Below are 27,115 nucleotides of genomic sequence, written 5' to 3'. Positions count from 1 at the left end.
CACGCGCGCCCCACGCCGGGCTGCAAGGCCCCGCCCCGGCCCCACGCAGGGGCTGCAGCCCCCACGCAGGGGGTGCGTGCGCTATCCGGGCCCCACGCAGGGGCTGCAGCCCCCACGCAGGGGGTGCGTGCACCATCTCAGCCCCACGCAGGTGTTGCACGCGCTATCCGGGCCCCACGCAGGGGCTGCAGCCCCCACGCAGGGGGTGCGTGCACCATCTCAGCCCCACGCAGGTGTTGCACGCGCTATCCGGGCCCCACGCAAGGGCTGCAGCCCCCACGCCGGGGTCACGCGCACTGTCTCGGCCCCACGCCGGGGTCACGCGCACTCTCCCGGCCCCACGCAGCGCTGCGGCCCCGGCTCCGGCCCCCCTGCTCAGCACGCGGCCACCCCACGCGCGAGACGCGGGTGCGCGCGCAGGATGGCGGGGGAGGGGGGCGGGGCGGGCGCGGGAGGCGGGGTCCCGCCCACGCGCAGGCGCAGTGAGGGAGGGGCGGGGCCCGGCGCCGTGCAGCCATTGGCTGAGCCGTGCCCAGCCGGGGGCGGGGGCGGGGCGGGGCGGGGGCGGGGCGGCGGCGTGCGCCCGGCAAAGCGTTCCGGGCGGAAACGAGGGCGACGCGGAGTTCCGGGCGGGCGCGGCGCACCCCGCGCTCCCCTCCCCCTCGCGCCCCCGCCGGGAGCGCGGCCTCGGCGCGGAGCGGCCCCGGCCCCGGCGGCCCCGGCGCGGGATGGAGCCGCCCCGAGGTAACGCGCCCCGCGGGCGCTCCCCCCCCCCCCTCCCACCTCTCCTCCGCCTTCCTGCCCCCCGCCGCGCCCGGCCGCTGAGGCGGCCCCGCGCCCGGCGGCGGCAGGGCCCGGCCCGGCGCCCGCGGGTCGGTTTTACCGGTTTCGTTAAACTTTTTCCCAGAGGAGGCCGGGGGCCGGGAGCGGGGCCGGCGGGGGGGACCGGAGCTGGGACAGGAGCCGGGGGGGGGGACCGGGACCGGGAGCGGAGCCGGGACCAGGAGCGGGACCGGGAGCGGAGCCGGCGGGGGGGACCGGAGCTGGGACAGGAGCCGGGGGAGGGGGGGGGACCGGGAGCGGAGCCGGGAGCGGAGCCGGGAGCGGAGCCGGGACGGGACGGGGACCGGGAGCGGAGCCGGGAGCGGAGCCGGGACCGGGAGCGGAGCCGGCGGGGGGGACCGGAGCTGGGACAGGAGCCGGGGGAGGGGGGGGGACCGGGAGCGGAGCCGGGAGCGGAGCCGGGAGCGGAGCCGGGACGGGACGGGGACCGGGAGCGGAGCCGGGACCAGGAGCGGGACCGGGAGCGGAGCCGGGACGGGGGCGGGGGGGGACCGGGAGCGGAGCTGGGACCGGAGGCAGCGTGGGGGCACCGGAGCCGGCGGGGGCAGGGGGGGCGAGGACCGGGACCGGAGCGGGGAGAAGGGGAGGGGGACGCGACGGGGGCCGGGGCAGCCCCCGGGGCCCGGTCGGGTCCGTCGGCCGAGGAGCTGCTGCCTCCGGTCCGGGTTATCCCGGGCCCCTCGGAGCGCCCGGACGGGGCCGGTGTTAGCGGCTCCCGGGGCGAAGCTGCCGCTCGTTTCCGCTCTTCTCCCGCCGAGGCGCCGCGCCGGAGCGGCTCGGGAGCGGAGGCAGCCGCGGAATTCCTGCCCGGAGCGTTGGGGGCCCGGGCCGGGTCGGGGGGAACGCGGGGCGCCTTGCCCTCCGTCACCGCGACCTCTGGCCTTGTGCAGCAGAGCCAAATAATTTAGACCTGAGCGATGCCCCGGGGAGGGGACGACGAGCCCCCCTTCGCGCCGGGGATCGCCGCTGCGGCGAAACGGGCAGGGCGAAGTCGTTAGCAGTTGCAGCTGGCTTCCAGCCTGGGTCCTAGGTTATTAAAAATGTTCTCACTTGCAGTGGTTTGGTACCAAATAATTTTGATCCAGTTGATTTCCTCTGGTGTCGACCGAACAGGATTATCGTTTGCAAACTGGAAGCCCGCGTGGCTTTTAAATGCCGCGTCTGCAAGCAGGAGCGCGCTTTGCCGCCGCCCTCGGCCGCGCCAGGGGCTTTGCCGCGGTGGAAAGGTGCGGCCCGTCCCTCGACGTGAACGGGACGGGAATCCCTCCGGGAGCCTGCGGCACCTGCCTGCCACGCCGGCGAGGCGGAGTGGTTCGTCTCCGCCGGGAATATCCGTAGCCTCTCGGTTTATCCGTCTGTAAAAGGGGCTGATGCGTGCTGAATCGTGCCGGGGGCGCGGTGCGCGTGACTATTAGTTACGCGGCGCGTTTGCCCGCGGAGACGTGCCGAGGGCACGCGGCGGGTATGATTTTCGACTTTGGGTTGCTGGGCTAGTTATAAACGCAGAAGTTATCGTCAGCTTAAGTCACGCAGCTGGAAAAGTAAAACTGGGTGGTGTGAATCATTCGTGTCCGATTGCTGACCGCGTCGATTCTGTTTTTCTCTACCCCCGCCGCGTGTTTCCAGGCCTTGGCTTGAACAGCGAGGGCTGATTTCGCTGACGCTCCTGTTCACACGTTGCAGTCGGGCTTTCTGGTTTGCGTTTAGGTTCTTGAAGCTGGGGTTTGCTCCCCGCTGCAGGGTGTCCAGCTCTCGCTGACTCCGAAATAGCAGCGCGCTGGGGTGAGCGAGTTCTTTGTATTGCAGCAGAAGAGCAGGCTGCTCTCTCGACCTTTAAAATATCATGCAAGTTTTTTTTGCTTGGCACATTTTCTTAATTGAAATAGGCTTTTGTTTGTTTGTTTTAAAAGCTCAGCAATGCTAATTATAAAGTTTAGCAAAAGCTGCCGCTTAAAGGAAACAGTTGGCACAGCGACACGCGGCAGCGCTGCTTCGGCCTGCGCCGAGTGGGGAGCACGGGCAGGGAGCTCCTTTCTGCTGCCGGCAAATCGTCACCGCCGCTCGGCGAGAAGAACATCCTCTGCTCGGGAAACGCAAGGGATCCTCCGGTGTCGGCAAGCCGTGTTGGCAAAGGAGGGACGCGGCGCCCGAGAGCGGGGCGGCACCTCCCGCGGCCTGGTTCGCGGAGGGAGGCCGGCGAGAGCGGCGCGGGCTCGGCGCTCTTGCAAATTAAAATCGGGTGGGAGCGACGACATTGCAAAAAATTAGGCCGTGCGTGCTCGGTAATTGTCCTTATTAATTACGAGGCCGTAAGGACGATGCTTTTTTAACGTAATACGTGGCCCGCGTCGGGTTTTGAGCGGTCGCCTTGCCTTAAGGGAAGTTCTGGAATGCAAAGTTAGGGTCCTGGCAAGCGCAAACCGTCGTGAAAGAGCGATTGATAAATAACAGTGGTGGGGTGGGAAGGGCCTGGGCGTTAGTGAGGCTGTGCCAAGCATATTCGGGCTGGCTTCTGCCTTTCTATGGCTTTGAGGTTTTGTTTTTCTTTTTTGCCCTGTGATGCTACTTCTTCAAAGGAAGTTGTAAAATAGCCTGGACGGTGCAATTAGGAAGGCTGTACTTAGAGCACGGCGAAACAGGTGATCATAGCCCTTAAAAATAGGGTGCACCTTTCACCTGGAGAAAGTTAAGCGTGTGGAAACGGCCACGTTTCACAAGCTTTCTTTAGCATCCTTGCAACCCTGGCTTAGCTGCCGCTTTTCCAGCGTCCTTCTCGGCTGCCTTTTCCCCCTTTGCAAACCAGAATGCTTATGTGGTTAAGTATACTTGATTATTTTTCCCCGTTATGCTCCGAAAGCCGCCGGTGATGAAGCTGAGGTACGCTTAATTATTTTACTTCGCTTCCTTTTCGTTCCTTTCCCTGGTGTCTCTTAATTTGCCCGATCTGGTAGGGCAGGGAACATGGCTCTTCAGTTTCTGCCAGCCACCATGGGAAAACAGGGATGCTGGAACCAAAAAACCCTACTTGGTTTTGCTGCTGCTGAGTTAATAACGAGCTTTAACCGAGCGGTTTTCACCGAGATGCTGCCGTCCGCCCCGCGGAGAGGGACGGAGGAGGCGAGCGAGCTGCGGGCCGCTCTGCGTTTGCGGGGTTTTGCCGTCTTTACTTTTGCTTGCGTGGGCTGACGGCGTTAAATGCTTCGCTTCGGCGCGTTCACGGTTCTCGAACGTGCAGCTTTTTCCTCGGCGGTTGCCCGTTGGGTTTAACGCGAGTTACGTCTGGGTTGGCCGGCGGCTCTTTGCGCCGGTAACGCGCTGGGAGGACAAACTGGTTATTCCGAGCGCTGCGTGCTGAAGCTTTAGAGGAACAGCCTGAAGATTAGGAAGATTTTTCCTTACTTATAGCTCAAGCAAAACGTGCCTTAAGTCGCTCGGCGCCAAGACCTTCCTCTTGCACAGCTCGCCCTCGAATCCAGGAGCGGCCCGACCGTTAGGTTTGGAAACCGGACGGGGACGTCGGAGTGGCGCGCGGCGCTGCAGCAGGTCGGAGGCGCGCCGGCCCCCGCGGGGCGGTTTGGGATGCGCGGCTTTCACTCGCTCTCTGGCTTTGTGGGTGTGGTGGCCGAGCAAGAAATACTGTTTGTGTAAGGATCAAGCTTATTATAGCGCAGAGCTACGCGTGACTCATGGCTGCTCGGTGTAATCTTACAGCGCAGCGCTCCACGGGAGACGTTGCAGCGTTGCGTGACGTGGGAACGCCAACATCCGTGCCTAAATCTTGAGAAATGCGGATTTCTGCAACTAGGCTGGGAAACGCACCTACCTAGCCCAAATCCTGTTTAAAAGCAAAATGCATGCAGTGCAAAGGGAGGATTTAAATGCACCTGAAACGGAGGTGAAAGTTGTCTTTGGTTGCCGATGACTTTTATGATGTTGACTTAAAAGCTTCGGTTTAAAAACGAAGGACAGAGCGAAGCACTTGTGTTTTTGACGCGAAAGGAAACGTTTTCCTTGAGCCAAAACTGTGAAGTTTCCTAATACGGGTTTGGTTGTTGTGTCCTGCTGCCCCGCGTGAACAGGAAACGGATGCCGAAGTGCTGAAGGAGGACACCTGTTTCTTACTTCCATTTTATTTTAAGACCGAGACATCCTTCAGGGGCTTGCGAGAGCCGGGTCCTGCGTCGGCAGTCCGCTTTGGTTTTGCTTCGGCTCCTGGTGCGGGGACCGCTGGGCATCTCGGCGTACGAGCTCGTCTTCCTTTAAGCAGCGTTTCAGCACTTGCTTAAATATATAAATACTGAGTTTCGTTTCTTCTTCGGTTCAACGTGCTTTTGCGCCAAAACTCCAGCTTTCGGGCTGCACTGCTGGTCTCGATAAGACTGACCCACGGAAAACAGGGCAGGCCTATTGCACGAGCCAAACTATTGTGGCTCCTAAACGTTTGCCGTTCAGACGGCTCTTATCAGCGGCGGCGAGCGTACGGTTGTAAATTTGCGTCTTCTGTTTTTCCTCTTGTATTTGCACATAACTGATAAAGCAGCTGGCGTGTATCGGCTGGTCTGATTTGGTGCCAAGCCTAAAGACGGGAACAGTCTGCAAAAGCGAAGCTGGGGACGTCGCTGTGAGGTGATTGGGAAAATCAGACCGCTGGAAGACCCTTGTTGGCCAAAAAGGGGCTCGTACGATGGTCATCTCTCGCGTTAACTATTGCTGATGTCCTCAGGCCCCCGCTCGTGACGCGGGCTCGGAGAGGAGAGCAGAACAAGGTGAAATGTTTCCAGCACCGTTGAACTCGGTCGTCCTTCCCGGACAGGAGAACAATAAAAACGACGGTAAATCAGAGCGAAACCGTTCGCTAGGAGCTGCGCGAAACGCTCCGGTGCCGACGGCGGAGCGCCCAGCTCCGGCCCGAAGCGCCCGCGCGCGGCGGGTAAGCGCTGGGCGTTTCGGTGACTTTGCCTCTTGGCTTTTCCTCGCTTCTGTTGACTTAAGCGACGCCCCGTGGCTGTTCGCGTTTTGGGAACGGTTCGTTTGGAGGGGTAATAATTACAGCTTTTTTAGCTTTGAGTCGGCGTTAGCTAAAGCCAACGCGATGCGGGCGGCATCGTACCCGCGCTTCCCTGGGTAGCGCTTCCCTGCCCTCTGCCTTTGGAATAAGCCAGTGAATTCTTCCTGGTGTCTCATAAGGGCGAGGCTTAATTAATCTTTTTATAGCATTTTACAAGCATTAGCTAACTAAAGGTTGTGACATCCCTATGGGGTAGGTGTTTTAGTTTCTCCTTAAAAAGCTATTTCTATCCATGCCGGCGCTCGGAATTGGGAGGCCCCTGGAGAGCGAAGCGCCCGGTGGCGCCGCGCCGCGCGTCCGAAGCGCTGTGCCGGGGCGCCCCGAGAAGACGTACGGGTTCCCCGAGGTTCGGGGGTACCACCGTTATCCCGGGCCCGTGAGATGTGGCCGGCGGGAGGTTGGGATGGCGCGGGGAAGGAGCTCCCCGAGACGCGCGCCCGTCCTTAAACAGGAGCCGCTTTTAGGACGGCTTTTCTCTCCGACGCCCGCGTTGCTGCTCTGCCCCTGAGCTCGTCTGCTGCGCGCTGAAAGCCCGATATTTTGGGCTCTACCCTCGTGACCTGCGCAGCGGGTGGGAGTCACCCGCTGGGAGCATTTGCACCGCAAACATGCGTTTGGGGGGGGGATACAGTAAATTCTGGGGAAGAAAGTCATAATCCTCGGAGACCCGAAAGCTGCCAGAGTCCGTCTCAAACGCAGGCTTTAAAAATCGGGCGGCGCGAGAAAGCAGCCGCCCGACTCCCGCTCCGCTCGCTGCCGTTTCGCACGCGCATCTGCGAGCGGAGGACGCGTCGGGAGCTCCTAACCGTCGAGGACGCAGCGGTTTTCCGAGCGAGCGCTCGTGCCCAGCTTAAAGAAAACATCCGGGGCGCAGTCGTCGCCGGCGCGTTGGCGGGGCGGACGCCACGCGAAGGTTTGTTTGCCGTCGAGCTTTTCTCCTCGTTGGCGTCTCCCCTCTTACCTTCTCCCTTGGCTCGCGCCTTTCGTTCGCTTGCGTTTAAACGTAGCTGCGTTTTGCTCTGGGTTTGCTTCCGCCTCGGGGTTTGCCGGATCGTTTTTCCGAAGCGTGCTTTTGCGTGCTGGAAAAATGGGGTCCGTAACATCACACGCAGCAACGGAAAATAATTAAAAAAAAAAGTAAATTAAAAAAAAAAAAAGCAAATGAGGGGCGCATCCAGGCTAAAATACTAGTATGGTTCCAAAACGTTTGACCGAGAGAAGTTGGGAGGGAAATCTTCCACGAATTCAACGCTCTTGCCGTTCCTCGTGGAGGGCAGCTCCTTGCAGCACGCTCCGATGAGGTTGTTAATTAATGAGATTAATGATCCTTGTCCGTCAAAGCACTTGCTCTCCTGCCACCTCGGAGGCTTCCGGCGTGGTTTAAGCAGGTGCAAGCCGTGAGAAGACGTAAAGGAGGATAAAGTAGCTTAAAAGCTGCAAGCGGCACGGCTTTGCTGCCTCCCGGCCGGGCGCCTCTTCCCTGAGCTTTGGGAACGTGTCAATGCACAGCGAAAAGTTTCTTCTTATTTAACGTTCAGTCGTCGGGTTGGTAACGTGCCTTTCACATCTGCGTTGCGTGGAAACCTCGTTCACGTGAGGTCAAACGAGACGCGAATCCAGCCCGGACAGAGCCGCCCACGCTGCGTCCCGGGGGTAAAAAGGAAGAAGTGTTTTTAGCAATCTCACGTTTTAGCAAATAAGTTGGGTTTTTAATTTTGGACAGTCTGCCCGGGGTGAGCCTGGCAGTTGCCTTTTTTCCCCCCCACCCCGTCCTCCTCCGTCTTAGGTTAATCGTTGAGCAGAAACGCGTCTGCTGCTCCCCGGGGTGCTGCCAAGACGCCGCAGGTACGTGGCCCGCGGGGTTACGCGTCACCCCGGACGGCTCCGGGCCCGGCGCCCGCAGGCAAAGCGGTTACCCGCGGGCGACTGGCGGCCGCCGCTGGCTGCATCTGAGCCCCGATCCGGCGTGATTTGGGCTGCGGCGCGGTTGCCGCTGCCAAAAGCAGCAAGCAAGTTTCTTGCTTCTGGCCAAAGAGTGATTTGAAGGAGATGATGGGGCGTACCGCGCGCGGAGCGCTGCTGGAGAGCGTTCTTGCCCCGTGTTTAAACTCGAGGAGTGTTTCGAAAGTCCGAGGCGCGTGTCTTAATTTGGAGTCGGTAAGGAAGCCTCGCTGCTTGGCCCCTCTTAAATCGAGATTTGTTTTTTTTTTTTTTCCTGCTGGTTAGAGGCACTTGGCAGTGCACGCTCTGAACGTTTTGGGGTGCAAATGCAATTAAGGCATAATTACAATTAATTTGCCAGGAGGAAAACGAGGGGGAAAAAGCGAGGGACCTTCTTGCAAAGTACGCTTCGTCGGCGCTTCTGCGTGCCTGCCCGGAGATCCGAGCGGCAAAGGCCGTCGGGAACGAGGAGCAGAAGTAGAGGTCGGGAAGGGACCTTGGGAGATGCCGGGCGGATCGAGCGGATCCGGAGCGTTCCCGCGAGCCGCTTGCCTAAGCCCAGCTTCGCCCTCCGCGCGGAAGCGCCGCCTCGATTCCAGGCCGTGCTTAGGTGGCAGGAGAGGCGTTCGAAATTAAATAAACCTCTGCGAATTAAGGCGATTTTGAGGGCTTTTGGGGCTCTGCGCTGGTGGAAACGGGGAAGTTTGGACACTGCCCCTTGAACGTGAGTGCTACGGGTTGCAATTTTTGCAGTTCAGCTTTTATTTCGCACAAAAACTTTAGCAGTGGGCAGCTTCAAATGTGCAAAACCGTTACTTTTAATAGCCTTTTTTCCTGCTGGAATAGCTAAAAACATAAATAGTTGAGAAATAGCATGTCTGTTGTTAAGTACTGACTCTGAAGTATTTCTGGGAGAGCTGGAAGAAATGTGCTGTCTGTGATAAAGAAAGCGTACGATGGAATACGATTGCTTTTTTCGGTATTTCAGGTTTGTAGCAAAGATGTACGTTAAATTGGGTAGACCGCCAGCTCTGCAGGGACAGAAAAGCACACTTATCCCCAGGATCCATACAGTATTAAAGACAAGCCGCTCTGATTTAGAGGACTTCCCGCGTCCTCCCTCCCAGCGGGGTTTTGCATCCGAGTTGGGTGCGCTCCGGACGTCTCTCCGCAGTTCTCGAGCGGCTCGCCTGCTGGCGTGGCCCGCGGGTAACTGCCGGTATCGCAGAGGCGGTAGAAAAGCCTGATTTCCATCCTAACCGCGTCTCCTTCGTTACGTTTTTCTGCGTGACGTGGGGAGGCAGCTCGCTTGTGGATCAGCTTCCTCGCCCGAAACAACCTTATTCAAGCGGCGAGAGCACCTGGAGGTACCGCGCTTGGAAGGGGGAAAATAAGCAAGCAACGAAAAGAAAACCTTAAAAGCCAAACACGGAGGGAGAGGACGTTTCTTCTTCCAAGCCCTCGTGATAAATCTCTTTCAACGGTTCGTTCCCGTGCCTCTGGACGTGGAGCTTTCCATCTGTGTTTTGCCTCGCAGCGTTGAGACGCTGACGTTTGTGCGCGGGAGGGAGTTTTCCGAGCGGCTGCCGATGCCGGGAGCTAGCGGGCGTAGGCTGTGCCGCTGCTCTTTTCTCCTCCCTTCCAAAAGGGCAAGCTTTGCTGCGTACACTTCTTTTTTTTTTTTTTCTTTCTTTCTTTTCTTTTTTTAAATGCTTCCCCTGCCAGAAGGAAGACTTATCTTTTGTTCCAGTAATGCCGAGTTCTCCGGTAGAAACGGCGGTCGCCGTCCCTGCAGCTCTCGTCTGCCGGTATTTTGGGGGGCGCAGAAGCCCGCCCGTGGCTCGCGGTCCCCTCCGCACCCTCGATGCGGGAACGAGAACCGCCTGCCGGATCCCTGCCCGACGTCCGAACGCGCTTTTTTCGGATCGCCCTCAAATGACGCGAGCCCCCGAGGTCGCTGCCGCGATAGGAGGATATTAAATTGCTTTTTTGCGTGCACGAAAACTTCATGCATCACGTGTGTAATGAGTGAGCATGATGCTTGGTCAAAGTGGTGTTAAGCCAAGAAAGCCGGCAAATTCCAGGTCAAAGCCTGCATGTTTGGGAATTGCATTTGGGAATTGCTATACCGCTGGGGAGTTTTGCCGGTCTTTAGGAATAATCCTGAAAAGGATATTTTTGAGGCACCAGTAAAGCAAACAGGTTTGTCCCACCTATAATACCAAAATTTCCGCTTTCAGCGCGCCAACGCCTCTGTCGCCCGGCCGCGTGGATTCGCTCCCCTCTTCTCCGTGTGCCAAACCGCGGCTTAAGAGTGGAGCCCCCCTGGAAGGGGGGTTTCTAACGATAACCCTCTACCCGCAGAAACGCGGCCGCCCGCTCGGGCTGCCGCGGCCCGGCCGGGCGCTGCTCCTGCTCTCCGCCCCGAGGAATGCGGTAAATCAGGCTTCGGGTGCGCGGCCGGCGCCCACACCTGCGCGTGGCTTTGCACGTCTCCGGACCTCCTAAAACTTAAGCTTTGCATAAAATATATTGGGCTGGACTGTTTTTTTTTTTTTGTTCCCTCCTGGGAAGGAGATAAGGCTTTAGCTATCGCAAGGGTTTACGGCGCGTTGGGTTTGGGAAGCTGGCAGCGAACGCAGCGGTGATTTATTTGGTTTTTTTTTTAGGGGTGGAAAGAGGGTGCAAGGGGAAAGGCCAGGACTGAATCGCGCCGCCGCCGCCGCCCTCGCGAGGCGGATCCGGAGGGTATTTCGAGATCGCAAAAGGCGGCCGGAGGCGTTTGCGAGGGCCGGGGCCGTTCCGTCGCGCGGGTACCCGCCGAAGCCGAGCGCGGGTTGCCACGGTTTCCTCGTCCTGGAGAGCTGGACCGGCGCGTTTGAGCCCCTTTGAAAAAAGGGCCGACTCGTTTATATATGTTTTTGGGTAGCCTTGGAAGGGTCGTTCCTCTAGGCCACTTGTCCGCCGGCTTGGGAAGCGAAGCTCCTCCGAGGCCGGGGCGGCCGGGGAATCCCGAGACGGGGCCGAGGGCTTTGCTTTATTTTATTTTATTTTCCTCCCCGCCCGGGGAAGGGGAGCGGGGCGCCCGCCGTCGGCTGGCCCCCGGCTCGCTGTTGCGCGCTGCGTAACGCGAGCTGGGCCCGCTGTCGCTCTCCTTCCTAGATTGAGGCCGAGGTGCTGATCCGGGAGCGCTCCAGGAGCACGCGACCTCGGATATGGACGTCGTGCTGTCGGATTTTGTTCGCTCAACGGGGGCAGAGCCGGGACTGGCCCGAGACCTGCTCGAAGGTGAGTGGCCGCGGGCCGCCGTCGCTTTCCGAGCGGCGCGGAGCCGGGCGCCCCCGCCGCGCGTCGCGATCCGCCCGCGGGGAGGCTGCGCGCTCGGCGGCAAGCGCCCGCGGCTTGGGTTGGCTTAGTGCCATCTCCCTGCAGCCTCGGCCCGGGCTCGCTGGCACCTGCAAGCGGCTCGGCGCGCGCGATCTTTCTCGTTGCAAATCGACAGCGTGGGGATAAACTTGCTTTTGGCTCCCTGGCCTCGCTTGGGAGGGGGCAGGGAGGTTCCTGCCCTTTCCCCCCCGGCTCCGGCGCCCAGGGAAGGCCGACGGACGCCCGGCGCCGGTGATTTTTACGGTCGCATCCGGCGTTGCTTGAACTCGGGACCAGCCGACGCTCCCGCGTCGCCTGCGCCGGCTCCTCCGACTGCTGCCGCTTCGGCCGCTGCGGCCGTGACGAGTCCGAGGCGCCGAAATCGTTGGTGTGATCTGGGTCTCCGGCGCTTCGCTCCACCTCCCTTGCGCTGCTTTTCCTCCTCGGCTGCCTCTCGGGCTCGCGGCGCGGGCGAGCGCCGGCTGCTCGTCCTCTTCCAAGCCCCCCTTGGCTCTGCCGGCTTCGGGACGTCGCCCGTTCGTTTCGCAAACGAGCGCCGTCGCGGCGGAAGTCTGGCAAGCTGTGGGTTTTGTGGTGTCGTTGTGTTCTGGTTTCTGGTTTTAGGTTTCCTTGTTTGGTGTGAGCATTTCTAATATTATCTTTCTGAAGAAATACTTACGCTTGCAGCAGGAGAAGGTTAAAGCAGATCTCTCTCTCTCTGCCTACCGCTCTGCTCCGTGGCTGTTGATTTAGTTTGACAACGGTGGTTTTTAACCTAATTTCCATAACGTGCTGCTATTTTTTCCTGGAGCCTTTCTGCAGCGTTGACAATGTGGAAGTGAGGGAAGACGACGAGACTTTTTCTCTGGGTTTGGTGCGTGTTAGTGGGGCCGTGCGGTGCTCTGAAAGCCGTCAGGTAGAACAAGATGTGCTGTATGAGGGCAACGATTCAGACGCGAAATCCGAGCAATCGCCGAGTGGCGTTTTCTGCGGGTCTTTGGGGTTTAACGTGCCTTTCGAGCAAAGTCGCTGTCTGGTGTGCGGCTTAAATCTCTGCGCCTCCCTGCGCAGCCTGCAGGTCTTGACGTCGGCCCTGTCACCCGCATCCCGAGCGCCGTTGCATCTAATTGCCTTAACTGCCAAAGATTTCAACGTATTTATACGCGCGAAAGCTAAAGGGTTGCGGAGCAGTGCGGAGCGTTGGCTGGCAAAGCCGTTCAGCCGCTGCTCTTTGAGAGCATCTCGCGTTCGGGCGACGAAGACTCGGGCGTCGCGGGCCGAAGGTTTCCGCTGCCGGCTTTTTGTGCCCTTGGGGAGGAACCTCCCGGATCGCCGGAGCGCCAAGGAAACCTGCTTTGGGCAGAGGTTTCCCGGCGCACCCATAACTCGGGTGTAACCTCCGTCTTGTATTTGCAAAAAGCAGTTTAGCGCCGAGTGCGTGAAACGCGCCCTTCCCCGGTGCTGGCAGGTGACTTGTAAATACCGGGATTTATGAGGCCTCGCGTTGTTTCATGTAGGCTTTCCAAAGTTTGCCACTTTTTCCCGGTTTCTGGAACAGCTGCTGGCGAAGACGGCAGGTAAATACAAGCAGCCGCAGGTCAGCGTCACTAGCGTGCCCTCCTGTTGCTTACAGGCGGAGGCAGATACTGATGTGACAGTGAATCTAATTTTAGTCTGACAGGTCATTCGCATTCCTTGATCCTGATTCATTGTTTCATTAAAAAAAAAAAAATCCCTAAAAGGTAAGCCCTAAAATAACTTACCGTTTGTAGTCAGTCATTAAATGCTGCAAATTGCATCCCTCAGCGGAACTGAAATACTTGAAAAGCGTGTTTCCTTTTGGAAATTAGACATGATGGCTGCTCTTATTGTCCACGACCCATCATTTAAACCAGCTGGCAGTTTATATATCTTTCCTGTAGTGGCGTTACTATATATACAGTTGGCTTTCTTTCTGCACTGTCTGCTAGCTTCCTAATTTAAGAGCCCAGATTAACAGTATTCATAAAAATCACAGTTTTCCCAAAAATGCAAGCCATGTGGTGGGCTTTCCTTGCTGTATATTCCTGCCTTTAGAAGATGGTGTCTTCTAAAAGGTCAGTTTATTGCATACTAAAAGACTGCAGCGTATTAACATATATCATGTTATTTTGGCTTTGCTGGGTAGTATTAAAAGTGGAAAGGATTTGTTCAACCCCACTAAGTTCATGCTGTTTTGCTGAATAATTTATTTGGTTAGCCAGCACAGGCTGCCTGCAAACTGGTTTGGCTGCTGACTAGCCTGGCAAAGCTGGAGGTCTTGTTTAGGGTTTGCAGGCGTCCGGCACCCGAGCGGGAGCAGCGGCTCCCTCGAAGCTCTGCGCGTGCCTGCTGCGCGCAAACCCTCCCTCCAACCCGCTTCCGTTGACCCGACGCTTTTTTAGGGGGTCGGTTTCTAGTGCGGATTTAGTCGCTTCTGGGAGCTAACTTGTTTTTTCCTCCGCGTGACGGTGACCGCCTGCTTCTGTTTTTCCAATCCAGGTAAAAACTGGGATCTGAGCGCGGCCCTGAGCGACTTTGAACAGCTGAGGCAAGTGCACGCCGGGAACCTGCCGCACGCCTTCAACGAAGGACGCGGCTGCAAAGCCCCCGAGAAGGAGGCGGCGCGGCCCGCGCGGCCACCGCTCCAGCGGCAGGACGATATCGTGCAAGGTGAGCGTCGCCCGGGAGCGGCCGGCTAGCCGCGTCGCGGAAGCGATACCTCTCGAGTCGCTTTTCCTTCTGGAGCCTGGAGCAATTTGGGGTCTTGCAGCCGAAAACGTGCCAGCTGGAGGCAGTGATTTCAGAAACGCCTCGCGTCTGGGAGCTCTGCCTCTTCTGCGCGGTTCAGGCGTGCTTTGTCTTCCTTTTCCCTCCAGAGAAACGCCTGTCCCGAGGCATTTCCCACGCCAGCTCTACCATCGTGTCTCTGGCCCGTTCCCACGTCTCCAGCAATGGCAGCAGCGAGCACCTGCTGGAGATGCCCGTTTGCACTTTCCAGCTGCCCGACCTCACCGTGTACACCGAGGAGTTTCGCAGCTTCATCGAGCGCGACCTCATCGAGCAGTCGATGCTGGTGGCCTTGGAGCAGGCTGGTGAGCGGTGCCCCGCGAGCTGCGGGCCGTTGCTTTCCCCCTGGACGCCAATAAAAGCGTGAGCGCGGCGGCGGCGGTTTGCGGCAGCGCCGACCGCGGAGCGCTGGAGTACGGGCCTCGGGCTGCGGCGGCCTGAGCGCGTTACGGGGGTGCCCGTCTGCGGTGGGTCCCGTTCCCCCTTTTTTTTTATAGCACGGCGCAAGAACTGAGTAAGAGTCTGCTGCGTTCGCTGTCCGCGGGCGAAACGCAGGTGTAACGTGTTGTCGCCTCTCCCGCAGGTGAATGGTAACGCTCAAAAAAATCGCGTTATCTCGCCAGCTGAGATCCCCTATCTCCTGCACCGCTCTTCAGCGTTACGGAGGAGGGGAGGGGGGAAGAGCTATTGCAGCAGCTGATCACCACTTAAAAAATGTTAGAAGCGATTACGGACGTATGAGAGTCACGATGCTTTTTTGTATGCTTGCTGCCTCAATGCAGGAAAACCTGTCCGCTGACTTTCCGCGTGCCGGGAGAGAAACCACCTTATGCAGGCGGACGTGTTTATTTTCCAGCGTACTCTTTTCCTCCTGAATAGTTGCTGTGTAGTGGCAGAGAACAACCTATGTCCTGCGCGTTCTGGCACCGGCCCGCGTATCTAGAAAACTATTCCTCGTGAGATAAAGTATATTCTTAATGTCGAATTTTAGCCCTAGCCTGCTGAAGTGTTCCTGTAATAAATATTCTCGTGTTTTGGAAATGAACACTCGATCCGAGCGATCCTGTTACAGCGATGGTGCTGTTCCTCGGCGGTGAAGCCGTCCTGTCTGATGCAAATAAAACGTAGCTATCTGCATCTGCCCGGAGGCTCGGCAGGGTGTCGGATTGCTGTGGTTCAGCCCAAGCTCCGCTTTAGAGAAACGCGGGTGCTTTCGGGTGATTAGGATCTCATTTTCGGTATGGAGCCGAGTGCTTTGAGAAACTGTAATTCACCTGACTGCTTTCTGAATTTTATTTACGTGAAGCGTGTTACGTGTCTAGTGGGAAGGTCCGCGAGCCCGGAGGAAGAGCTGTGCTCCTCGGCGGCTGCGGCGGGCCCTTCGGCTGCGCTCTTCCGTCCGCGCGCCGGGATGGCGTTAGCGTTAAGTAATTGATTTTTGTAACGTGGCTTTTGAAGACAAAGCGTATCCGCATTATGCGTGCGGGTTTGTTATAAATGAGCGTTTATCTTTTAATAGAGGGCTGCACAGCGCACGTAAAACACTGCAAATTTAATTTGAAGTCGAGTTTTGAGTGCGGCGCTGTGATCTACAGTGACTTCCATTATTAATCTAGTATGTGCTGTCCTTAGGGTATTAAGCAAGTATTTTATAGACCAATAAATGTTAAGATCCTCTTCTCATCGTATCCAAAGATCCCTTTACACCACTGTGGCGGAGCAAGCAAGCTTTAAAGCGACTGTAAATCGTGACGACGTCTGCTTGGAAAGCTTGTAACGTGCTCAGAACTGTATGAAAAGACCTTTTTGGAACGGAGAATTTGACCCTACCTACTCCTTCGGCTTTTTTTGCCCCAAACCTAAGCGGGTTAAGCCTGGCCCTGTGTCTTGGCTACGCAGAGCGTCGCTCGCTGCCCTTGAAGGCTCCCCGTTCTCGGAGTGCAAACGTGCCGCGTCTGGGACGGGAAATCCGAGGAGTCGGTGCGCGGCCGTCCCTGGCTCGGCGCCGTGTCGCCCCGGCTTCGGGCAGCTTTCTGGCCTGGCCTCGCTGCGTCCGACTCGCGAGGCTTCGGCAGGCGTTCTGGCCCGTAGGTCGCCGGCCTGGCCGCTGACGCCTGGCTCCGCGCTGGCCCCGAAGGCTCGCGGGCGGTTTGCGCTGGGCCGCGCCGTGCGCGGGTGAGCGCTGAGTTCTCGCGCTTCCTGAGATACTGCATGAAACTTGCTGTCTGGGGAGAAAGCAGGGGCTAGAGAGGCCTTCAGACCTCTTGTAGCTGCCGGGTTTTGAAACGAAGATGTTTTCAGCAGGGACTTTTTGTGGAGGGGATGAGTTCGATGAGTGATCTGTGTTTTCCTGGTCTGATTTTGGAGCTAACAAATGCGCTCGCTTCGCCGTAGATGCTGCTTTTTCTCGCCGCTCTTTGCCCTTTCTTGGTCTGTCTTTTAACCCCCTTCCAGGCTCTGATCCTCCTTGCTCACCTCCGCCCCGTGATTCAGCAGGGGGGGGAAAAGTGAGTCGTGCGATAACCGCGCGAACGGAGGGACGGGTGGCGACGGCAGAGCCGTCGCGGCGGCCCCGGGGGGGGGGCGAGAGGACGGGTCGTTCCCCGCGGAAAGAGCCCGGCCTTGTAGCGAAGGCGCCGTTGTCCCGAGCCCGCGCCCTAACCGCTCCTCCGCTCCAGCGGGCTCCTTTCCTGCTGCTGAGAAAAGAAATTACCGGCGTCAAACTGCAGTCAGCTCCGCAGCTGATGGGGTGCCCCCCGCCGCCGCCGCCGCCGTTCGGGTGCCTTGTGTTACCCCAAAGCTGCTGGTTTTAGAGGGTGTAAAACCAACCGTTCGGTTACCAGAAGAAACGAAAAAGAGTCTCGAAGCTGGGAGGGTTGTTGGGCCCCGTTTGGGAGGGCGCTGGCGCTCGGGGCTGGTTTCCCCCCCTCCTTTCTCGGGGCAGATCTGCGTCGGCCCCTGCTCACCCTCCGGCGTCTCCCCCGCAGGTCGCCTGAACTGGTGGGCTGCCGTGGACCCCAGCTGCCAGCGCCTGCTGCCCCTGGCCACCACGGGCGACGGCAACTGCCTGCTCCACGCCGCCTCCCTGGGTAAGAGCTCCACGTCGCGGCCCCGGCCCCGGCGGCGGGGAGGTCCGGCGAAGCGGCTGCGCCGGGCCGAGACCCGGTGGCGGCAGCGGCGGCAGCCTCCCGTCCGTCTGTCCGTCCGCCGCGGGCAGCCGGGGCTCCCACGGCCGGCGGCGGGGAGGGGAAACGGGCTCCCGGCCGGGGCCTCTGCACCCTCTCCTCGCCCGGCTCCCCGAGGGAGCGGGAAATCGCGGAGCGCTTTGGGGAACCCGGGAGTCGGGGGCCGGGGACCGAAGCCGGGGGAGCGTGACCGCGGTGAATTTTTTGGGGCGTCTGGAGTTGGAAGCGAGCAGAGCCGCGCGGTTCCCCTGCGCGGCCAGCTCGGTTCAGGGGCGACGAAGCCGTCGTCCCGTTTAACCAGGTCTCGTCTCCTCCGGACGGATCGGTCTAGAGCTGATGTAAAGTAGCACGTGACTCTTTTTTGTGTATACAAAATTTTGTGCAAATATTTTACTGCATCTGTGAGATCTGTTACAGCTGAAAGCAGAATTAGCAACCTCTAGCTGTGTAAACGCTCGTCGTAGGCGCAGCATGCAGCATTCGACCCAGGAGGGAGATAGTCTTTAATTCAAATTATTATCATCACTTTTTTTATGTGCATTTCTCTGTTCCACAGTTGAGTTATCCCCTGGTTTGTAGGAGGCTCCAGGACTTCAGCAGTTACGTGGCGGAAGATGGAGCGATGCCAGCCCTTGCTAATCCTTTCGGAATTTTTTTTTTTTGTCTTTCCTTTTCCTCCCTGCAGGTATGTGGGGTTTTCACGACAGAGATCTCATGCTTCGCAAATCCCTTTATACCTTGATGGATAAAGGTGTGGAAAGGGAAGCCCTGAAGCGGAGGTGGCGCTGGCAGCAGACGCAGCAGAACAAGGAGGTAGGAATCCAACCGGGAGCGGCCCTCGGAGCGGAGAGCCGCGGCACGGCGCGGCCCGTCGCAATAAAGTCTCTGTCTTGAATTTTGGGCAACTCTTGGCTATGCCACGGCGTGAGAAATATCCGCTGGTCTAAATTACAGCCTTGAAACTTGGGCAAAACTCTTTTTATTATAGGGTAGGGAAATCCCTCTATTACAAGCACGTTATGGCCGCGCTTAATATTACGTTCTGCCGCGGCGCGGGCTGCGAGCGCGTTGCGAGGCGTTCAAGTCTTAAAAGGACTTGAAAATATTCAGGATATAGGAGGTGGCGGGAGTCCTGAGCGCAAGCAGAAAGATCTCAGAGACGTGAGATTTAGGTGGTGCCTGCAACAGCGTGAAACGGTCCAGGCTAAATCGGTGTTACAGGTAGCATCGAGGCGGTTGCCCGAAGTCGGGGTGTTTGAGCTCTTCCTTTCCGAACAAACTCGCTCGGAAAATCCTTCCCGCTGTTACAATTAGCCATGCCCCGTTCCGCTTTGGAAAAATACAAAGTGTTAATAGTGTGTTAAAATACCCACGCAGCCCTCCCAGTGGATCTTCTGGGTGTTATAATGCGTCTTTTTATAATTCAGTGAAGAGGAGAAATAACTTCTAAAGGCGATCTTGTGTTTTAATTAGTCCGGTTATCATCTATTCCGCTGTCTCTCGCCCCTACGGTATATCATCCTGAATACTGGAAGGATTGGTGTTAGAGTAAAGGTTAGCTCTCGTTCTGTGGCTTGAAATGTTTACTTCCACCTACAAAAATGCAAACTCGTGTTTTAGGCAGATTATCTCCCCTGCTGGCTTTAAAGCACTGATCTGGAAACACGTGCTCTTCAGTGTGATGAATTAATTCTTTTTTTGCATAAGTCTACTGAGAAACGATGTGTCTGTGCATATAAAAAAATATGCAGAAATTGGTTAAAAATATACTCTTGTTTTCTTTGCTGCCCTTGTCCAGTCTGGCCTTGTTTACACGGAAGAAGAGTGGCAGAAGGAGTGGAACGAGCTGATCAAGCTGGCGTCCAGCGAGCCCCGCGTCCACTACGGCACGAACGGAGGCAGCTGCGGAGGGTAGGCAGCGCGCCCGGGCGCCCGCGAGGGGCTGGGGCGTTTCGCGGCCTTTTTCCTGAGCGGTTATAATTCACCTTGGGAGGAGGGGGGGGGAAAAAAAAGTGTCTAGATGTGAAACCCTAAAGAATACTTTTCTTAAATGCACAAGCTGGGATAACTCAAGGGTAGGAGCAGGGACCTGCTGGCGGGGGCCAGCCGAGGGGATTGCTGCTTTGGTCCTCTTTTCACCGTACGTTTTTAGGGAGAAGGATGAAAGATCACGAGAAACAGCGAGAAGTAAGTGAAGTGCTATGGGAAACCATTGAAACGCTGCACGTCCCCCAGAGCTGAACAGAAAACTGATCTTTTCTCCCTTGTCTTCATGCTTCTGGCCCAAAATGAGAATAATGCGCAAAAGCTGACAAGTTCCCCAGTCTTCCCTCCCTCGCTCTGTTTCAAGGGCGCTTTATCGCTGCAGCCATCCCGAGCCACCACCGCTTGGGAAGCTCTTTGGATAAGAGGCTCCCAGAAGCTCCAGGCAGCAATATGGTATTTCCTGCAAACAAGGCATCGCCTTAGAACGGGGGAATTTGGGGAGCTACGTCTAAAATCTGCAAGCAGAGGCGAGATCAGACTTAATGCTGTCGGTGTGATCTGCTTTCGTAGGCTGCCCGTGAAGGCCTCTTCCCTTGCTGTTCTTAAAAGCGATGATTAAATCCGCGAGGAACGCGAGTCAGGTCGCGGTTCTTTATTATTTTCCCGCAGAGTGGAAAGCTCCGAAGAGCCGGTGTACGAGAGCCTGGAGGAGTTTCACGTTTTTGTCCTTGCCCACGTGTTGAAGAGACCCGTAGTGGTGGTCGCGGACACTATGCTGCGAGACTCGGGGGGAGAAGGTAGGTCGCACCCCCGCGCGCTCCCTTCCGCCCCGCCGCGGGGAGCTTTTATCCGTCGTCTCTGCTCCAAACGCCCGTTTCCCCCTTTCTGCAGTTTTACGGGGCCTTTTTGTCGGATCTCGAATCCGCCCGCCGGGCAAGGGGCGCGCTGAGCTCCTGCTGGCTCGCGTCGGGGCGAGACGTGCGTCTAAGCGTCGTAGTCCGATGCTCTACGAGCATTTCTGTGGGGCTTTTTCTACCTTTTTTGCCCTCGTGCAGGAGTGCGTGTGTGTAGAAGGGAAATTCCGTTCCCTGCATACAGAATTTTCCACTAGCAGACTTAATTTCCTGTCACAAAAATACGATCGGTTACCATCGTTTCATGTGCAAATTTAAGCTGCTTTGCGGAGGAGTAAAGCGGGGCTTTACCGAAAACTGAGGTTAATTTTGCAACTATATACCTCCTGATTTAAAATAAATATCTATTTTAGGTTTTCTTTAGGTGGGGTTTTTTTCTTTCTTTTTTTTTTGTTTTGTTTTTTGGGTTTTTGTTTTGTTTTTTTCCCTCCTCCAAATTAATTACAGGTAAAACCTTGAAGTGAAACGAGCCAGCTTGTTCTGGAGCGGCAGTTTCGGTCTGAGCAATTCTTTCACCTCTTTTGAAAACCCTAACTGTGCTGAATTCTTCCCAGCCTTTGCACCTATTCCCTTCGGAGGCATCTATCTTCCCCTCGAAGTCCCAGCCAACAAATGCCATCGTTCTCCGTTGGTTCTGGCGTACGACCAGGCCCATTTCTCGGCTCTGGTGTCCATGGAGCAGAAGGAACCCGCGAAAGAGCAAGGTAGGCGATGGAGGGGCCGAGCGGTTTTGGGAGGGACGTTGGCGTGGCCGGCGACCCGGCCTGACGCCAGCGAGCACCGCGAGCCGCCGGCGGCCCCGGCGAAGCTCCGGGGGGAACGGCGCGGGCGCGAGGGATGCTCGGTTTTCGCGGGGAGCGCGCCGGCTCCAGCCCCTTCGGGCTTTGAGGGCTCTCCGTTGGCTTCCGCGCGCAGCGGTGATCCCCCTGACGGACTCCGAGCACAAGCTGCTGCCCGTGCACTTCGCCGTGGATCCCGGGAAGGAGTGGCAGTGGGGAAAAGACGACAGCGACAACGTCAAACTGGCCAGGTTGGTTCGCTGGCGGCCGGGACGGTCGGAGCCGGGGCGGCTCGGCGCTTCATCCCCAGCTGCTCGCGGGCACGGGACGTTTCTCGCGTCCGCTCAGGTCCGTGCTCGGGCGGCGAGCCCGTTCGGCAGGGACGAAACGCCTTCCACTTCTTTCTTTTCCAAACTCGCGAGCGTTTCGGTAAAGGGCAAAGCCCTTGAGCGAGGCAGAGATGCGATGGCTCCCGCTGCTGGCGTTTCCGACCGGGCTTAGCTCGTAAAGGAGAAGCCACGGAGCCCGCGGTCGCCAAAACCTGGCGGGGGGGGTTCCCGTGCCTTTGTCCCCAGCGTAACCAGCAGGAATTCGGAGAGCAAATTTCCTCGGAACGCGGGGCCCCGGCTGGCGGGCGCCCTGCCGGTCTCGGGCCCGGCCCGGGGGCGAGCGGGTCGCGGTTTGGTGCTCCCCGCGGCTGAGCCGGGGGCTGGCAGCGGTGGGAGCGGGACGCGGGACTCGCCCGTCCTCTGACTTGGGGTGAGGAAGTGCAGAAGCCTCCGAGGTCGAAGCGTTGAAATGCAGAGCGGGTCTTAGAGATGCTGTTTTGTGCGGTACAGAGACCCTGTTCTGAGGTTTTGGAGCCAATGGAAAATGTTCTGTCCATATGTTTTTAGTGGAAAGTGGTTTTTTTTTTTTTTTTTTTTTTTTTTTTTTTTTTTTTTGATAAAGTGGAAATGTTTTGAGAAAACATCTTTTTTTTTTTTTTCCTGAAGTTGTTTTTGTGGAAAGGAAAAATCATTTTGAAACTACCTTTATTTAGAGCTGTGACATCATTTTTCATTTGTTTCATGAGCAGATAAGGTGATTTGCAGTCAATTTTAATTTTAAACAAACGTGGTTCTGATCTACAGACTCATTTACTTTTTTTTTTAATTTAATTGAAAGATTTGGAAGGCTGCGAAAATATTATCTTCCTACAACTCAGCGTTGCATGTGCATTTGCAAAAAAACCCGCCATGCTGTCATTCTCTTTTATGCAACTCTGGAAATTTAAATCAGCTTGTTGCAAGGTCCGAGGGGATAAGATTAACCTATTAGCATTTAAAAGCACGTAATACAAATGTGGTCCCACGTTTGACTATCTGGTCTTTAAATTTCAGTCCGTTTAAGAAACAGAGCTTCTCTGAATAATTCACAGCATGATAGACTTGTGCTTTAGCTGTGCGTTTGTATACTGGGTGTAACTTAATCCTCCCTTCCTCCGGACTCGCTAAGCGATTTATTAATTTCGGAGGCGGTTGTCCCTTTGCGTGCTGCAGAACCACGCAGCCCCCCGTCTCCTGGAGGTGGGAGTGGACCCCTGCGTATTTTGCATGCTGCTGACATTGAGCTTGAGTACTGGAAAGCCCTTAAATTAATTTCATATTGCTGCCATCTTGATACAGTCTTAAAAAATGTCAATGTGGAAAACAGAAAATAAACCTTTGCTCTAATTTTTTTTTTTTAATGCTTGTTTTCTTCTAGCGTGACGCTGTCGCTGGAAGCAAAGTTGCACTTGCTGCACAGCTACATGAATGTTAAATGGATCACCCTGCCTTGCGACACGCAGGTAAAGAACCGAGCAGCGTTTTCTCTTTCACACTATTCGCGCCTCCTTTCCGCGGAGGGCAGCGGCAGCAGCGAGGTCGCCGGCTCGCGCGGGCTCCTTCGCGTGAGCTTCCCCGCGTTGCCGTTCGAGGTCGCGGCGATGCTGCTCGGAGCAGATAGGCAGCTTCTCTTTGCGCCCGTTTTTAAGAGCGAAGGAAGTTGGAGACGCGGAGCCCTCGTGCAGCCCGCCGTGCGGCGCGGGCCTCTCGCGTGGGCGCCCGGCTGCGGCTGCTGCTCGGTCCAAGGCGAACACTGAACCGTTGATTTGCAGCCGCCAGAAGCCGACTTGGGAGACACGGTTGGAGCGCAGCTTCCCTGGGACCTCCCGCGGGGAGGACTCGCTCGTAGCGGTCTCAAAAGCTTTAGCCGTTCAACGCCGAGAGCTGCGGCGTTGCGTAGGCTGCCGGCGTCTCGCGCTGCTTGTCCCTTCCACCTTCAGCTGCAGGCTGCTATCTGAGGAACTTATTTGCTTGTTGATAGTGTTTTCTTTCTCCTTTAGGCGCCTTTGGCCCAGCCGGAATCGCCTACAGCCTCCGCCGGAGACGACGCTCGTTCGGCCGCGGAGTCGGGCGAGTCCGACAAGGAGTCGGTCTGCAGCAGCTCAGCGAGCAACGGCGGCAGCAGGGCTTGCAAGGACAAAGAGAAACCAAAGAAGGACCGAGAGAAGGACAAGGAGAAAGACAAACGGCGGGCAGACTCGGTTGCTAATAAGCTGGGCAGCTTCGGCAAGACTTTAGGGAGCAAACTAAAAAAGAACATGGGTGGGTTGATGCACAGCAAAACTATCAAGGGAGGCGTGAGCAACGGGCAGGGAGACACCTTGGAGAAGAAGAAGAAAGGATCCTTGAAGTCGAGGAAAGGCAGCAAAGAGGAGTCTTCCCAAGGAGATTTGTCGGCTCCTGTGGAGAAAACCTGCCCAGGGAAAGCGGCCCCCGAGAAGCAGGCAGATCCCTACAAATACAGCAACGACGTCCGGCTGAGCCTGAGCATCCTGCGGGCGGCCATGCAGGGAGAGCGCAAGTTCATCTTCGCCGGGCACCTCAAGACCAGCAGCCGGCACCAGTACCAGGAGGAGATGATCCAGAGGTACCTGTTGGATGCCGAGGAGCGCTTCTTGGCTGAGCAGAAGCAGAAGGAGGCGGAGAAGAAGGCGCTGGGCAACGCCGCCAAGAAGCTGGAGCCGGAGGTGAACGCGCACAAGGGCGAGGAAGGGATGCTGAACCCCGCTTACCCGCAGCCTCCCCCTTCTTACGCCATCCAGAGCCCGGATTTGGCGCTAGGAGCGAAAATGGCAGCTTTTCCCTCCAGCTATTCGGGCGTCTTCACCTTTCCCAGGCCCTCCGTGGTGAGCAGCGCGGAGGGCTCCCAGCCCGGCGGCTGCCAGGACGCGCGGCGGCAGGTAGCCGGGGGGGCCTGCAGCAGCCTTCCCCCCTACGCCACGCTGCCGCGGCACTGCCCCCAGGCGCGGCCGAGCCCCTACCAAACGGGCCCGGCGCCCGGGGCTCCCTTCTCGCCGCCGGACGCGGACGCGCAGCCCGGTTTCCCGGCGGAGCGCGACGGCCCGGCTTGCCTCGCCCCGCACAGCAACGGCTACCGGGACTACGCGGAGCAGGAGGGCTCGCAGAGGGGCGCGAGCGCGGACAGGAGCAGGGCGCGAGCGCTTTACGGCGTCCAGCAGACCAAGTGCAAGCAGCCCAACTGCGGTTTTTACGGGCATCCGGAAACCGGGAATTTCTGCTCCTGCTGCTACAGAGAGGAACTGAAGCGCAGAGAGCGGGAGCGGGAAGCGCTGGTGCACAGGTTCTGAGGCCGGCCGCCCCGCGGCGCTCCCCTCCGGACCCCTGAGACGTGGGGAATGCAATAAAAGATTTTTTTTTTCCCCCTTTTTTCCCCCCTCCCCCCCACCTCCGCGTCCGCGGAAGGAGGGAGCGGGCGTTTGGCTGGACGGGGCCGACGGCCGCGACCGCCCTTCCCAGGACGGGCGGAGAGAGGAGGGAGCTTTCCCAGGGGCTTCTCCTCGCCCGGGGCGCCTGGGGTCAGCGGCCGCGGTAGGGGCGGGTGAAAACGGGGGGGATCCCGGGATCCAGACCAAAGCTTTCCGCTAAGGCGGACGCGGAGCGCCCTGCCAGCTCCGTTCAGCCGGAGCCCGGCGTAACCCAATTTAACGCCGCTTTTCCAGACCGAGCTTGAAAAACCGCAGACCTTTTCATTGAGAGATTTTTAACACTCTTAGTATATATACTATTTTTTTTTCCCTTTTTTCTTTTTTTTTATTTTGCTGGTACGGAGAGACGCAGAGTTGGAGTTGGACTTTGTTTTTCTTCCTTCCCCCCAGCCGAGGAGCTCGCCGGAGCCCTGACGCCGCTGCGCCCGGCTCTCCGCCGCAGGCTCAGGGCTCTGCCCTTCCCGGGGCTCCACTGTATTTTAAAATGTTTATTTTTAATTTTTTTTTTCCTTGTTTGGTTTGGGGGGAGGAAGGAGAAAGCCGCGGCGCCGAGCGGCTCTGAGCTTTCCAGCGGCCGTCTCCGCCCAGCAATACCCGGAGGAGCGGAGAGGCCCGGGAGCGGCCGCCGGCTCGCGGACGGGACGGGACGGACGCGGATGGACGGACGGACGGACACACGCTCGCGCGCGATAACTTCCTACTTGATCGAGCTACTTCCGTGCTACCTCTGTTCTGCCGAATAGAATTAACTTGGCTCCGTTTTCGCTGAGCCCCTCGACTGACCTTCGGACTGAGTAACGTTAAAGCTATTTTTTGTTTTTTTTGATAATAGGGCTAACGAGCGCGACGCGAGGAAAGCGAGCGGCGAGCGGCACCGCGCTCCCCGCGCCCCCTCCCCGGCTCCCTCCTGCAGGAGGGCTCTAACTTTAGCACTGCAACGTTTGCACAGATTTTTCTTTTTTTTTTTTTTTTTTTTCCTTTTTTCTTTCTCTTTTTTTGGTAACCATAGATTCCCCAACCGGACTCGTTCCCGCGTAGAGAGCAAGGTTGAGCGTTTTTCCATGCAAAAATAAAAAGAAAAAAAAATTGTGAATTGTACCGATGAGTCAGAGCTTCACAACACTCCCTTTGGGTGTTTTTTTATATATATATATATTATTATTATTTTTCAGAAGGCAGCAAAACTATGCAACTCCTTTCCGTTGGGATGCTGCCCGCCGCCCTCGAGGGGCGGAGGAGGTGGAAGTGTCCTTAACCCCGGGCCTTACCCGAGGCGGCTGCGTCGCGGGGGCTCCGGCCGGAGCGCCCGAACCTCCGCGCTTCCCGGCCGGGGGGCGCCTCGCGGGGCTCGTTTCCCATTTGGGGGGTTGTTTTATTTTATTTTGGATTTTTTTGGGGAAACCCGGCCCCGCAATCTTTGCACGAGCGGGACCGCGGTGCCGGCGCCCCTTCCCCAAAGCAGATTTTTGCAGGCTCTTCCCTCGCCGGCGTTCGCTTTTGGTTTTTGTATTGCGGTTAATGGAGTTTGTAGCTTTTTCTAAAATCAAAGCGGGGGGGTGGAATTGAGCTCCAGGCAAAGATAGGTTGAAAATATTTGAGAAATAAGTTTTTTCTACCGCGCGCAGAGTTTCTCCTGCTATCGCAAATGTAGCCCGAGTCCGAAGCCCCCCGCCGAGTTGACCAGAGGGAGTCGCCTGGATTTCTTCAGAACTGCTAAGGGCTTTTTTTCTTCAAATCGTTTTTGTTTTCTTTATGGTGAAACTGTTTTTCTTCCTCTTTATTTTTTTCCTTTTTTCCCTAAGGGCCTATTAACCACACCTCCTATTTATTGAAAGATGATGCTCGCTGTCTGCCTTTCCCTGCGCATCTGAACCCCGCTGCCCCCCGGGTATTTTCGGGGTCACTCTAGCGGGACCAGGCGTTGCCTTTGGTACCTGTTTTTTTTCTTTTTTTTTTTTAAAAAAGGGGGGGATTGGGGGGCGCGAGGGCACCACGTCCCCCCGAGGAAGGGCGCCGGCGCTGCGGCCCTTCTCCCTGCGCGGGTTCCCGCGGGAAAGGGCAGCACCTCCGTTCCCGTGGTCTCCAAACAAGTGCACTTAACGGCAAAGCTATTTTTTTTCTGTTTGTTTGTTTTACCCTTGGGAAAACTCCTCCCGGGAGGATTTTATTGGGGTTCCCGCGGCTCGGGGGGTTTCGACGCCCTTTCCAAGCTCGCCCGCGCGCTGCCCCGGCCTCTCCTTGGGAAGGCGCGCGGGGAGACTTGGCTTTTCGCGAGTCCTCTGCGAAGTGACCTGAATAAATTCTGCAATTGTTTATTCGCATTTTTTTATATATATATATAATTATTAAATACGAGGTTGGCAACTTTTTACTCCTACCCTCGGTGCCCCGACAGCAATCAGAGTTCGACC

At 57.4% G+C, this 27,115-nt stretch overlaps 2 protein-coding genes across 2 annotated transcripts; one reads left to right on the top strand and one right to left on the bottom strand.

Moving 5' to 3' along the window:
- Positions 1-133: 133 nt before the first annotated feature.
- On the bottom strand, positions 134-1,376 carry LOC134152352 (tetrapeptide repeat homeobox protein 2-like; the record flags this gene model as incomplete). Its single annotated transcript, XM_062597621.1, has 2 exons — positions 134-371; positions 1,261-1,376. Coding segments are annotated over 2 exons (324 nt in total), but the record flags the coding sequence as incomplete, so codon positions are not given.
- On the top strand, positions 676-27,009 carry OTUD7B (OTU deubiquitinase 7B). Its single transcript, XM_062597688.1, has 12 exons — positions 676-744; positions 11,015-11,140; positions 13,739-13,909; positions 14,116-14,331; positions 17,014-17,115; positions 17,897-18,024; positions 19,010-19,122; positions 19,867-19,994; positions 20,666-20,815; positions 21,027-21,141; positions 22,637-22,721; positions 23,259-27,009. The coding sequence occupies exons 2-12, from the start codon at positions 11,068-11,070 to the stop codon at positions 24,564-24,566; spliced, it is 2,589 nt and encodes an 862-aa protein (XP_062453672.1). The 5' UTR covers positions 676-744; positions 11,015-11,067; the 3' UTR covers positions 24,567-27,009.
- Positions 27,010-27,115: the final 106 nt, after the last annotated feature.

Source organism: Rhea pennata, chromosome 31, assembly GCF_028389875.1.
Source record: "Rhea pennata isolate bPtePen1 chromosome 31, bPtePen1.pri, whole genome shotgun sequence".
Taxonomy (NCBI): Eukaryota; Metazoa; Chordata; class Aves; order Rheiformes; family Rheidae; genus Rhea; species Rhea pennata.
The sequence above is the reverse complement of the archived record's forward strand: the minus strand, read 5'-3'. Positions and strand labels throughout refer to the sequence as shown.